At 35.3% G+C, this 15,346-nt stretch overlaps 1 protein-coding gene across 13 annotated transcripts in view; it reads left to right on the forward strand.

Moving 5' to 3' along the window:
• The window catches only part of NTNG1 (netrin G1), a 421,011-nt gene extending 409,690 nt beyond the window's left edge, over window positions 1-11,321 (forward strand). For all 13 annotated transcript variants that reach the window (XM_074262832.1, XM_074262843.1, XM_074262830.1 and 10 more), the window contains one exon: window positions 9,981-11,321. In XM_074262832.1, the coding sequence (XP_074118933.1) occupies window positions 9,981-10,204 (224 nt within the window). In that variant the 3' untranslated portion in view covers window positions 10,205-11,321. The remainder of the gene's footprint in view (window positions 1-9,980) is intronic.
• Window positions 11,322-15,346: the final 4,025 nt, after the last annotated feature.

Below are 15,346 nucleotides of genomic sequence, written 5' to 3' on the forward strand. Positions count from 1 at the left end.
TCCAGTACATCCTATATATAAAATTGTGCTTGCATGTACCTTCCTTTATATTCCACCCTTCACCATTTTGACAATTACTTTGACATTCAGTAGTTTTTCAGTTGTGTCTAACTCTTCTTGACCCCATTTAGAATTTTCTTGGGAAAGACACTTCAATGGTTCACCATTTCCTCTTCTGGTTCATTTGTAAATAAAAATTTAACAAAAGTACATATCTGACACTAGGTTTGAACTCATGAAGATAAATCTTTTTTTTTTAATTTTTTTATTTTATTATTTTTTTTTCTGAGGCTGGAGTTAAGTGACTTGCCCAGGGTCACACAGCTAGAAAGTGTTAAGTGTCTGAGACCAGATTTGAACTCGGTCCTCCTGAATTCAAGGCTGGTGCTCTATCCACTGTGCCACCTAGCTGCCCCTTATGAAGATAAATCTTAATTCCAAACCCACTGTTCTACCTACTATGCCATCTGTCCCTTTAACAATTTAACCTCAGAAAAAAGAATCAACAAAGCAATATTTTCTAAGGTTTAATTTCAAAGTATGTTTTTTTCCTACCACATTGGATAAAAAACTAGTGATTTCTCAGCATCTCACTTAGGAAAGTCTTGCCTAAATATGATTTTAATTCAATATTAAATGATCCCTTTTAAGAATGAACTTACCTATTTTTATCTGATAGCATTTCAAAGTGCATTAATTCTTCTATAATTGTAGGGTTTTTAACCCTAAGGTCAGTGAAAATTGAAAACTTTTTGCACCTTTAAGTCATCCCAACCTTGAAGTCATCTGACTACATCTTGCCTTTGTTTGGAATACATAAGCTTTGCTCAATGATGCTCGATTATTATGAGGAAGTATCTTTTCTCATGGGAATTGTGCCATTGGAGGTTCATTGATAATAGAGAAATCAGAATATGATATCTGGTCTCTGGGATTAAGCCCTGTCACATTGCATTTCCTATGTATCTGATAGTCCAGCTGACAACTTCTATCTTTCTCATCAGTTCAGTTCCTTAAGTTGTGTGACATATTTATTGCATAGAAACCATAAAGATTTCATCTTATGACATGGAGTTGCCTTTCCTAAAACTTTTACTCCTTACTAAAGCCCATCGCTCCAACTGCATAAACAATCTCAATATATTGTGTCACTTCTAATAGATTGTCCAACTTTATCATCCCCATTCAATAACTTCTTTTTAAACTCTCTCTTTCTACTGACTCCTTCCCTACTATTAAAACATGCCTATGTTCCCCCAGGATCCCCCCTCCCCACAAAAAAAAACCCTCTCAATCATTTCATCCATGTTATCATTTTATACTCTTATGTCCTCTGTGGCCAAACTCTTTGAAAAAGTTCTCTACAATAGGCGCTTCCACTTCTCTCCTTTTAATCATTTCTGAACCCCTTTATAATCTGACTGATTTCAGCACTCCTCCAAAACTACCCTCTCCAAAGTGACTAATGATTGCTTAGTTGCCAAATTCAAGGTCTTTTCTCAGGCCTCATTCCCCATGACCTCTCTGCAGCTTTTTACACCATTGATCACTCTATCCTCCTTGATACTGTATCCTCTCTAGGCTTTTTTGGGATACCATTATCTTATGCTTTTCCATATATATATCAGATCACTCCTCTTTAGTTGCTTTTGTGGGATCTTCAATGAATTCACACACTAACTGAAGGCGTTCAAGGCAAGATCCTGTCCTGGGCCCTCTTCTCCTCTCTCTATAAAACTCCATCTGGGATCTCATCAACGCCTTTAGATTTAATTACCATCTCTATGCTAATGATTTTTAAATAGAATTCATCTGCTGACTTCTGAAAATCTTGGGTTTACAATTGTCTTTCGGATATCTCTGATGTCTTGGAGACATTTTAAAGTAAATGTGCAAAATTGAATGCCTTATTTTTCTCCTAACTTCCTTATTATTATCAAAAGACACACCAGTCTCTCAATCATTCAGATTCCCAATCTAGATGTTATCCTCAACCTTTCACTATCTCTTACCAAGGCCTATTGATTTCAACTTTGCAATATCTCTCAAATACTCCCCTTTCTCTCCTCTGACTTAGGCCTTCATCACCTCATTTCTGGATTAATGGGTCTACCTATCTCAACTCTCTCCCCATTCTAATCTCTCTACCATTCAGCCACCAAAGTGATTTTTCTAAAGCACAAGTCTGACCATGTCACCTCACACCTTCCCCAGCAATCAGTACATTCCAGTGGCTTCATATCACTTCCAAGATCAAATACAAAATCTTCTATTTGGCATTTAAAGCCTTTCATACCCTATCTTTCTTCCTCTGCCCTGCACTTAACCTTCCAAGTCTAGTTACACTTTACTCCCTACAATGTGCACTGACCTCCTAGAACAAAACACTCCATGACAGTGCATTTTCTCTACCTGTCCCTCATGATTGGACTTCTCTTTCTCTCCCTCTATCTTCTATCTTCCCTGCTTTCCTTTAAGTCACAATTAAAATCTTATCTTGTACAGAAAGTCTTTCCCAACTTTTCTTTATACTACTGCTTCCTCTCTATTAGTTTTTTTTTCTTATCCTGTACTGCATGTAGCATTCATACATACATATAAACAGACAGATAGATAGATAGATAATACTATGTGTTATATACATACATGTACATATACATATTTTGGCCTTGACTTAAAATTTCATTAGTAATGGGAACTCTTTGAGTGTGAAAGCTCCTTCTAGTCACCTAGATTTTCAACTTTAATATAATTTATTATATTAGGGAGTTGTCTAAGAAAGTGAGAGTTTAAATTTGTCCTGGGTTTTGAAGATTAGATTTGTTAGAGACAGATGAAGTCACAATTCCCCTTGATACTAAAACAATAATGATATTAATAAAAGCTGACATTTATAGAGGTCTTGGGGGTTTACAAAGTATTTTATGTACATTCTTTCTTATTTGATACCTGTGAGCAAGTATTTTATTGTTGTTCCCATTTTATAGATAAGGAACTAAAACTCAAATAAATCAAATGACTTGACCTCAATTTAAGGTCCTTGAACACAGGATCTATCTTTCTTTTGTAATTATATCCCTAACACTTAGAATAGTACTTGTTACAAAATAGGTACTGAATGAATATGTGTTTGTTAGTCAATTGATTCATGGACTGACAATACAGTATATCAATGACCAAGATGGGATTCTAATCCCATTCTTCCTGTCTTCAAATCAATTTTTTTTTTCCATTGGTGTGTGGACATATAAACAGTTTCCTATATTCTAGCCACTTTGTTATCTCTTTCATATTATAATTAATATAAGAGAATGCTCATTGAGAGTGGGTATAAATGTAATTTCCCTGAGAAATCATATGTTTTAAAGCATTATGATGGTATAATCAGTTTGAATGCATTGACCATTCAAAGATTCAATAAGCTAGCTAGCACATACATATTCTACAGATCACAAGCACACAGATCACATACACACAATCAGATTTGTTATTAGGTTTTTGTTTTTACTCTCTAATCTAGATGGAGGTGTTGTCAGAAAGGTGTTGTTTATTTTCTGTTTTCTAATTAGGCATCTCAAATTGAACAGAGGGAAAGGCAGTGTTTTACTCATTAGTTTGAAAGAAATGAATCTATCCATCTAACCTACTTTCTGTGAATTTCCTTTATAAGATAGGATTTCAGGAGAATTTTGGATAATAGTTTGTGGTTACCTTGTGCTCTAAACTTTTTCAAAGGACTGATATTGCTTTCTTTATTTAATCTTCACAATAAATGCCCCTGAAAGAAAATTTCAAGGGCATATTTTATTATCCTCATTTCACAGAGAGATGAAAACATTTGAGGCACAATGAAATAAAATGACTTGGCCAATGTCATACAACTACTTAGCAACAAATTCAGGGTCAGATCCTAGGACAGGCACATGGGATACCTTTTACAACCTACTTGACCAACTGAGTGTAAGCAAATAAATGTAAAAAAGCAGATGTAAAAATCATCAGCACAAGAGGAAGTTAAAGGTTTAAGATATTTGACAGCAGGTATATTATCTAACTTTTTGTGCCTTTTAAAATCATAAAACTCACTAATAAAAATGCATATATGAATCACAGAATGTTGGAGATGGGTGTGAACTTAAAGGTCATTAATTTAGTCTGAAATCTATTACAGATAAAGAAACTGAGGTCTAGAAAGACTTTTCATTGTTTATTTTGACTAATGACCAAGAAAAAGAAATGAGATTTTTCTCTAATACAAAATCAGAATTTTTTGTTTTGTGTACTTCATTAATAGGACTGACCATCAATGACATCAGAATATTTTAAATCTTCTGGATTCATAAATCTGATTTCATTCATTGATTCATTTCCCAATCAATTGCCAAATATTGATAATTCTTAGTATAGTTTTTCTATTCAGATACATTATATCTACTAATTTCATCCAGGTCTTCACCAATTTATATCCTTATTATTGAAATTTTTTTTTCTTTTTTACCCACATGTGCCTATATTATATTAGATATTTCCCCAAAACCTGTGATTTCATTGGTTTAATGAACCCCTAATGAAAGATCTTCTGTATGAAAGGAAATTAGCAACTGTCCTGCACCTTATATTTTTCAAGCATTTCCTGGGACACTGAGAGGTTAAATTGATAGCTTGCTCAGGGTAATTAAATGTTAGATGTTAGGGGTGGTATTTGATCTGAACTTTGAGATCAGTCTTTTTTCTATTTTTCTTCTCATTATGGCAAAAAATTCATTTTATCAATTAATTTTCCTATTTTAAAAAAAACTGCAGCAATTCTGTTTTTTTGTTTTTTTTGTTTTTTTTTTTAGTTGAGGTAATTGAGGTTAAGTGACTTGCCCAAAGTCACACAGCCAGGCAGTGTTAAGTAAGTACCTTAGGCCAGATTTGAACTGAGGTCCTCCTGACTTCAGGGATAGTACTCTATCCACTACAGCACTACACTGCCCCTGGGTTATCCTTTTTAATCAACTCTTCAGCCTGAATGAAGAAAAAATAAGAACTGGCATGTATACATTACTTAACAATTGCAAAAGTTATCACACACAATATTTCATTGATCCTTTCAGTGTGAGACACATGCTACAAGTATTGTTATCCCCAACTTACAGGGGAAGAATTTTTGGCCAAGAAGATAAGGAACTGGAATAAAGTCATCCAGCTAGATTATGTCTGGGATCAGATTCTAGCCCAGAATCACCAGTCTATAAACCTGACACTCTATCCACTACACAAAGGTACTCCTTAAAATTCTGCCATTTAAGGTCCCGTCAAGTCCACAAGCATTTATTAAGCATTTACTAAGAGTCAGGAACTGTGCTAAGTCCTTGGGATACACAAAAAAGAAAAAAAACTGAAATCTCCAATCTCAAGGAATCATTCTCTAGTCTGGAAAATAATATGCTTGCAAACAAGACATATGTATATATATATATATATATATATATATATATATATATATATATATATATATATATATATATATACATACATACACACACACACACACACACACACATATATATATATCATAGAGTATAATTTCAGAGAGAACACTAAAGTTAAATAAGGAGGACTCAAAAAGGCTTCTTGTAGAACCTAAAACTTTAGCTGAGACTTGAAGGAAACTGAAGCCAGTTCCTCCATTAATCATGATAGCCACTCCCCAGACACTTCTAACTTATCCCCTCAATCCCAATTCTCTCTACTATAGTCAAGCCAGTATGTTAGTCATCCCTGCCATACACTGCCTTTTCCCAACAAAATGAATCCTTCTTTTTTCCACGTATCACCTCCTTCCAGATCCATAGCAAAATTACCTTCCAAGAAGTTTTCTTTGATCTGTATATTCTCAGCAATTCCATATTCAATTCTATTTCTCCCATTGCTATACTACTTCTCTGTCTGATGTCAGCTTTTGTCTGATGTTATGTCCTCCCACCTACACTGCAGATTCTGTGAAAGCAGAGATGCTATCTTTTATGTCTTGTTTTATATCCAGAGCAGGTACACAGTTTCACAACGAGAAGAAAGGCTTGAAAAACGCTTGTCAGTCAACTAGCTAATTCATTCAACCAGAGAAATTCAATGTTTAAAGAGATTTTGGAGAGAGGAATGAAAACTAGAGGATTGAATAAGACATTGTGCTAGGATTAGATAAGGTTCTTTCAGTAGCATTAAAGTTCTCTAATTGCAAGAGGGCTAGTCACCTGTGTTCATAATACATCTGAATTAGAAAGAATATAACCACTGGGGGACAAAAAGTCATATATTCTGTAAAGCGAAAGTGTCCAACTCAAGGCCTCTTGGTACCTTGTAAGTAAAAAACTTCTCAGTACCATCCTGACCAGATTAAAATGTAAATTGGAAAATGTTCAACAACATAAATTAAAAGACAACATTGATAATGTTAATTTGTGGTTTTCCAAGTCAATATGTGGCCTACATGGATTCATTTGAATTTGACATTACTTCTATAGAGGATGCTAGAGTAAGTTCAGTAGAAATAAAGAATACTCCAAGATATGATACATAGTAGAATATTTGTACTTGTAGGAAGATACAGCTCATAGATCACTTGGATTGAGAGTTCTGACACAATAAGATATCTGTGTTAAGACTGTGTAAGCTTCAGAGAGTAAGGAGCCACCAAGCTACCTTAAAGAGGAGTAAACTTTCCCAAATGAAAAAAAAGAAATACATCAAAGCTCCCATGTTGATCAGAAATGGAATCAGGCCCATGAATGACTTACATCTTGGGCAAGACTATAGACCCAATTTCAAAAAGAACCTTATATTTTTTTGTTTTTTAATTAACAATCAGTCATCATTTATTGAAATCTATAATATGCCAAATACTAAGAATACAAAGACAAAATTAAAATAAACCCTGCCCTCCTAGAGCTTTCCTTCTATTGTGGAAGATAAGATAGATAGATAGATTAGATACAGAGAGAGAGAGAGAGAGAGAGACAAATAATTTATACAAAATGAATAAGAGATAGTATGGGGAAAGAGTAAAGTAATACCTGGAAAATCAGAAAAGATTTCCTAAAAGTGGTGTTTGAATTCAGAATTTATATGCATTTATTATATATATATATATATATATATATATATATATATATATATATATATATATATGTATGCATATATATATTTTTATAAAATGAAACAAAACAAATCCATTCATTGACCATGTTTGAAAATGTATGTTTCTTTCTACACTTCTAATCTAACATATCTTTTTCAAGAAGAGAAAGGTATTCTCATATGTAATTTTTACAAGAAAAAATCTATCTCTCTCCTTCTGAACATTATGAGATAATGCCGCTTGAGATATCTTTTAAGGCACATTATCTTATTCAATTTAGTATAACGCTTAAATTAACTAATCCACAGGTACTTTTTAAATATAAAAAATCTTTGAATTTTTACTTTTATAATTAGTGTAGAAAGACTTGGAAGAAAAATTTTCCAATAAATAGTTAATATTCAGGACCAAAATCAGAAGAAAAAAATTGATTTTTAAAAGGAGACATTTAATTAGCTATTGATTTGTACTCAATTACTCAAGACCAGCAATTATCAATATTGATGAAACAAATATTTCACCATGACTGTTGTCCAAATGAAAGGGAATGTCTTGCTTAGAAACCTGTTCCTTTAAAGAATAAACACTGAACATTTTCTCTTTAAATTCTGGCACCTAAAGTCTGATTTGATTATCCTGGGTTGTACCATGTAGATAAATATATTCCTATATGTCACAGAAGCAAAGTACTGACTGCTGAACTGGATTTCATTTTTTAAAAATCATCACTTTAACCTCTGTAACGAACCCATAATTATTGTTTCTCTAGGTCAGAAGCGAATTCCAAAATGCATAAATGTATCACATGAGCTGATAGAATTCATGTTCTATATTCATAATCTCAAAGTACTATATTCATAATCTTCAAGCAGCTGAAGGAGGGGAATTTAACTTAATAATAAGGATTGCCATTGAGACGTAGTCACAGGAGTACATATTAGAATTTGAAAGAGCACGTGTTATATCAGAATTTCAAAAGTTTCATCTTCAGGACCCATTAATATTCTCTGTTGACATTTATAGATTACTGAGTGTGGTTACATTTCAGAATTATGCCAATGAGTTATAAAACTTCATTTAAAACTAGAAAGGAACTGTTGAGAGAGGCAATAAAATGGGAAGATGCTTATTGGTCACTTTTTATTAACTATGTATTTATGCAAAGGCATCATTTCTCAAGTTCATTTGCCCATACAGACTAAGCAGTAGTTGATGTGGGAAGAATTTGTTTTTATTTTAAGGCAACATATTGTTGAAAGAAACATGATTTGTGAGCTATGCAAGGTCATATGTCATCATATCTTGGGAGGTAATGATATGGGGTGGGGTTCTTTATTTTTCCTTTTTTTTTTTTTTTTGTAGCGTGTGTTTTTAAAGTATACTGGTCTCAGTAGATCTTGCACATTCTCTTCTGTGTCCTTTTTCCCTCTCTGTCTCTCTCCCTCCTTTTACCTGTATTTGTTTTTGTTTCTCTGCATCACTCTCTATATCTCTTTCAATCTGTCATTCACTTCTTTTTTATCTCCTTCCTTTCTTCCTTTCTTCTCTCTCTCTCTCTCTCTCTCTCTCTCTCTCTCTCTCTCTCTCTCTCTCTCTCTCTCTCTCTCTGTTGAACAGAAAGATGGACGGATAGACAGACAGACAGGCAGATAGATGGGTAGGAAGGCTGGGTGGATGGATGGATAGAGAGATCTGTCTCTTAAGAAATTTATTTAAGAGATTTGAGAAATATTGAAAAAACATAGTGGTTTCTAAAAAGTGACTTGCTCTGATCTGCTTCCCACTCTCTACTTCCCCTTCTGTACAGTCCCCCTCCTATATGTTAAATGCTTAAGCAGCATATGTTGTCTGGAAGTATTCCTGACTTTTTCCTATTTCTTATTGTTTTAATTTCCCTGGGTCCTATTTAATATTCTGCTTAATCAGTGGAACCTTGATTATCTGAAAGAATTGGAGACTTAGAATTAATGAGGATAACCAGAATATCAGGATGAGGAGTCTTGAGATGGGAAAAGAAGCCTGATGAAGGGCATGACCAAAATTCAGATCCCCTGAATTGTTTTGCTGATTTATTAAAAGTGAGTCTATTAATTGATTGAAATCGCAAAATCTAGATAATCAGGATTTTTGCTGTGAGCATATTACAGAAACATAGAATCAAGGTAACCTTGGATTCTACTTCTTATATTTACAAGGCAATAAAAGTCCTAATAGACTGTCAGGAACAAATGTGAATGTTCTTTCTGAGGCTCCTTCAATTAAATATACTTTATGTCTTTCAATCTGGATTAAAAGGCAATGTTAACACCCACTTTGGTTGCATGCTAGCTCTCCCATACCATTTCCCCTCCATACTTTTTGTTTCTATTCTGACACATACATATACACATGCATGTCAGTCAGTAAAACCAGACGGGAGTGTGAGTCATTGCCTATATATGTTTAATCATTCTAGCAATGCTACTTTGCATTTCTTTTTTTTCCATTCATTTGACTCAAGCACTCCTGCTGTCTTAGAGCAGAAGCTTCTCCTTGGAAAAATCAGGCATTCATAAAAGTTTCCAGCTTCATGAAGAGAAGACACTGCCAAACAATGGGTATTAGATTATTTTGCATTGTGCAGCCTGGAATGAACAACAATATTCTCCAAAATTATCATCCTTCCTCCCCCCAAAAAGATCTCTGTTAAAAATAGAAATTTTGATCAAAAGTAGCAAACCTCAATTGTTTGGAAACTCAAGTCATATTCTTTGTATGTTGGGTATGAGGGGAAGGGGATGAAAAAGGAAAACAATAGATTGAGGGCTTTCCATACCAGAGGAACTTAAGTTGATTTTGTTTTTTTCCCATTTTGCAGCCAATGTGTGTGACAATGAATTCCTGCACTGCCAAAATGGAGGGACGTGTCACAACAACGTGAAGTGTCAGTGTCCAGCTGGCTACACTGGCATCCTGTGCGAGAAGCTACGGTGTGAGGAGGCTGGAAGTTGCAGCTCAGACTCTGGCCATGGGGCAAGGGCACAGGGCTCTCTTACTCTGCTGGTGGCTCTGCTAGGAATAACTGGCCCACACCTCTTTTAGGCTCAAGTATACTCTATGGCCTCAAGTTCAGCCAACTGATGGGACTATACCATGGGGAAGCTAAACTAATCCAAGCTTTTGCTACTAACATAGAAAAATACACACACATGTTGAAAAACAAAAACAACTAAGGCGGCCTAACTGAACTAAGCCATATTAATCAATTGTGGACAGCAATTCCGAGTCAAGACTGTTAATTTCTGACTCCAGACAAGTTGGCAGCTGCTGATATTATTACTACAAATCATAACGCCAGCTGCAGGACTTACTGTGGATTGAAGGGGCTGTAAAAGCCCTCCCCATTCTCACCCCAAAACAGGGAAAAATTAAAAAAAAAAAAAACAACCTAGAAACACACACACACAAACATTTATGCCTCTAATCTGGTGCGCTCTCTTGTACCTCTCTGCCCAGTGTGTGGACCAACCAAATAGAAGCATTCTTTGCTGTCAGTGCATTGTGGGTATAAGGAAATCTGGTCAAAGCTGCCATATTGGTCTGCTTCAGTCCCTGAATCCCTTCCAATCTGTGCTATAGTGACCGTTGCTCTGTAAGTAACCCTTGTTGGTTGAAAGATTTCTTTGTCTGATGTTAGTGATGCACATGTGTTACAGCCCCTTCCAAAAATATCTCAAGACAGTCATATCCTTGTGTATCTTAGCAGCACTACATCACTCCAGTGCTGAAATACACCTACCGTACAAGAGTGGCTATAAGGGAAAAGAAAAAAGGAAAAAAAAAAAAAAAAAAAAAAAAAAGAAGTGTATCTATCCTTTTGTATTCAAATGAAGTTATTTTTCTTGAAATAATGTACAATGTAGATTTTTTGTATTATTGCCAATTTGTGTTATAAGACAATCTGTTAATGTATTTGATTCTAATCAGATAAGAAGATGGTTACATTTTCTTTGTCTTTTTTTTTTTTTAATTTGGTTTTGTTTTGTTTTGTTTAATTGTGCAGAGATCCCTCTGTATGAGCAACGTGCTGGCATCAAAGAATATCAGTTTACATATATAAAAAGTGTAATAAGATTCCACCAAAGGACATTCTAAATGTTTTCTTGTTGCTTTAATCTGGAAGATTTAAAGAATAAAAATTCCTGCATAAATGATATCAGGAATTGGTATTGCCATTTCTTAAGACAAAAAGAAGCCTCTATTTGGCATATCTACAATCATTTTTACTATTTGTGATGTGGACTGAACATATTTTCAGCAGCTGAATTTAGGACTCAGCAAGAAGAATTGTCGTTCTTTATCTTGGACAGTGTCGGCAAAATATGGGACCATTTCCACTTGAGAAAATTGTAAAAACAAATGAAAAAATTCTAAGGCTCTGCCAAGATTACATAAAAACTTTTTGGCAGCATTTTAGAGGGACTTTTGTTAAAGTCATGTGATTTCTCCAGATTGACAATGGCACAATGGGATGGTTAACTATGAGATCTAAAATGTAATGTTTTACATTGAGTGCCCATGAGAGAGGAAACCTGGAGATTCGGGAAAGTTGCAACAAAATGAAAAATTAGTCACTAGTCCCATTACTCAGGATAAATTCAGAGTTAGCATTTAGATCAAGTGTCAAAATATCTTGCAACAAGTAGTTACAAAATGATACTCTGGCAAATAAAGTTTGCTTTGAGTATTGCTCTTGGTGAAATAAATTCTTGCTTCTGCCTTTTGTTAGGCCAATTATCTTATATGACATTAAGGGAAAGATGAGGGGGAATGACAGAAGCTTGCAAAGTTTTAAAGACATGAAAATTCATAGGAGGTTAAAACAATTTGGATTCCATTTCCAGCAGGCCACCAATAAATTATCAATATCATCACAGGGATTTTTAAAAAACAATTACAGTTCGAAGAGACAAAGAGAGACAATGAAGAGACTGAGAGAGACAGTGAAGAGACAGAGGTAGAGGTGGGGAGGGAGAGGGAGAAGAGAGAGAGGGAGACAGGCAGAGAGGAAGAAAGAGAGAGAGAGGAAAGAGGGGGAAAGGGGGGAGGGGGAATAGAGAGAGGAAGAAAGAGAAAGAGACACAGAGACAGAGAGAGAGAGAGAAGAAAGACAGACAGAGACGGAGACACAGAGAGAAAGAGAGAGAGAGAGAAGAGAGTGAGGAGAGAGAGAAGAGAGAGAGAGAGGAGAGAGAGGGAAGAGAGAGGAGAGAAGAGAGAGGAGAGAGGAGAGAGGAGAGAGAGGAGACAGAGGAGAGAGAGGAGAGAGGAGAGAAGAGAGAGGAGAGAGGAGAGAGGAGAGAGGAGAGAGGAGACAGAGGAGAGAGAGGAGAGAGGAGAGAGGAGAGAGGAGAGAGGAGAGAGGAGAGAGGAGAGAGGAGAGAGAGGAGAGAGAGGAGAGAGAGGAGAGAGGAGAGAGGAGAGAGAGGAGAGAGAGGAGAGAGGAGAGAGAGGAGAGGAAGAGAGAGAGAGAGGGGAGAGGGGAGAGAGGAGAGAGGAGAGAGGAGAGAGGAGAGAGGAGAGAGAGAGAGAGAGAGAGAGAGAGAGAGAGAGAGAGAGAGAGAGAGAGAGAGAGAGAGAGAGAGAGAGAGAGAGAGAGAGAGAGAGAGAGAGAGAGAGAGAGAGAGAGAGAGAGAGAGAGAGAGAGAGAGAGAGAGAGAGAGAGAGAAGAGGGAGAGAAGAGGGAGAGGAAGTAGGAAAAAGAGAGAGAAAGATAGATGTCTTAGAGATGTCTTTTGGTAAATGCTCTGGATAAACACTATGGAAGAGAACAGGCTGTTTTATTGGTTTTGTTCCCAGAAAAGTCAATTCAAAAGAGGCAATAAAAGGTAAACAGGTAATGTCTGTGCTGCCAGCAACCCCACTTCCAAGTCCATTGGATGTTTGTTATTCAAAACAGCAGTCTCTGTCAATGTATGAAATAAAATAGGATGAAAGAAATTAGGGCTTTGGATCAGAGCCAACAGGACTAGCCCCAAATTGAAGACTTACATTAGATGCACACTCATGAAAATAAACAGAAAATTATATTACAGCCTCACCCAGGAAAATAAATGCAAAGACAAATGACATATGGAATGAGAGATTACTTATAATTAAGTGGATTTCTAATATTAAAATTGGAATTTCAGTTGTCTTAAAGTTTATTAGCACAAACCAAAGGCAAACTATGTAAATTATTGGTGAAGATGCACTTTAACAATCCTTATCCATTCATGACTTTGTTGAAATGCTCAGGAGCCATCCACTGCTTATTTTAAATAGAGATCCTGGAAGTTAATTTTAAAGTTGAATGAATGTCTTAAAGCAAATCATTCATCTAAGTTTTGTTTCTATGCAGGTATCATCATCTAAATGAATGTGGAATGCATTGTTTTCAACAAATTTAGATGTGGTTCTCTGCATTTCCTGAAATGATGCAATCTGCATTTAATAAAAATACAATTTTAGGTATATAAATAATGAAATGGAATTTCCTTTTTCTCCTAGATCTAATACTTCATGCTTTTAGGTTTTTTTTGTTTGTTTTTGGTTTTTTTTGAGTTTAGAAGACAATCAGGGTTAACTGAATCGCCCAGGGCCACAGAGTAAGTAAATGTCAAATTTGAATTCAGGTCCTGCTCACTCCAAATCAGTGCTATATCCATTGCACTACCAAGCTGCCCCAATTTATCACTTTTTAAAAGCACATTACTTTAAAAAAATCCAAAATTAGATTCTTTGTTTGACTGCCTATTGAATCATTTAGAGTAATTACCAAAGCTATTGTATTGAATCACTTTAACAAAATTAGGAGAGAATCAATGAGACTGAAAATGTCACTCTTTTGCTCAAAAATCTTCATTTGTTCCCCGTTGTCTTAAGCATAAAATAGGAACACTGACTCGTAGATTTAGATATGAATGGAATGCTAGAGGTCACATGGTTTCTGTCCTATCAAATACAAATCCCTTAATTGATCATTTATGACTCTCCACAATCTGAAGTCAATCCTTGATTCTACTCTTGTCTCCTATTATTCCCACTTATGTGCTCTGTTCTAACCAAATCAGCCTCCTACCAATTCTCCAGTCAAATCATGAACTCTGCAACCTCCATTCATTTGCAGAGGCCACAAACTACACCTAGGCCAATTGCTTTTTAGTTTCTTCCCATTGGAATCTTTCATTTCCTTCAAGACCCAGTTCAAGTGACACTCCCACCACGAAGTCTTTCCTGATCACACCAGGATCTTTCTTTGGGAATAGACAGAATCTAGTTTACAACCTTGAACAATTATGTTAAATACTACAAAGATGAGTAGACTAACAAATTACTCTAGCCTTTGAAATCTATTATATAGAAAATATTATGCTTCCTTTAACAGAGACATTATACCACATCCACAACCACATATCCTTTGTTCTACATTTTAAATTCTAGCCTAGTACTTACAACCCATGGGATATTAACGAAGAGACTTTCCCTCTTGGGATTTTGGATTATTTTTTTTTTAATTTGGAAATTTAGAAGATTAGACTGGATAATGTCCTCTCTTCTGAATCCAGGATTCATTATAATTTTCCAACTATATTATTTTTCATCTTTGAATACCCAAGGCCTAAAACATCACCTTGCCCACAGTAAACCCTTGATGAATGTTGATTATGAGTATGTATTTCTGAGCAACCTTCTGAAAACTGTTACTTCTAATCCCCCATTTTTCATTAAGTTAGAAATGTGGGCAAAATGTATTACACTTTTTACTCTAAATATGAAAATAGAGCTTATCTAGGAAAAAGATGGCACTGGCCTTATTGCCAATTACCTCTATTCACATGTAATGATGAACAGCAATAACAAAATCTAATGAATGGAACTAAATATCCAGCTATGGAAGAAGCATGCTTCTTTCAGAAATAGAATGAAATTTAAATTCTAGTATGATAGATAAAAATCTCTCAGTAAACTACAATAGAAAGGAGTTCAAATCCTGCCTCACCTTTCTTAGCTGTATGAATTTGGGTAAATAACTCTGTAAAATAAGGAAATTGGACTAAATAATCTCTCAGTTCTCTTTTACCTTTAAATTTGAGTATGTTTCTATATTCAATCAGACTTGTATTTCTCCCTTATAGGCAGCCTGTATATTCCAACCAGCGAACTATCACTGAGTCTCCAAACTGATGTCAATTAGAATGACAG

Source organism: Sminthopsis crassicaudata, chromosome 4 (genome assembly GCF_048593235.1).
Source record: "Sminthopsis crassicaudata isolate SCR6 chromosome 4, ASM4859323v1, whole genome shotgun sequence".
Taxonomy (NCBI): Eukaryota; Metazoa; Chordata; class Mammalia; order Dasyuromorphia; family Dasyuridae; genus Sminthopsis; species Sminthopsis crassicaudata.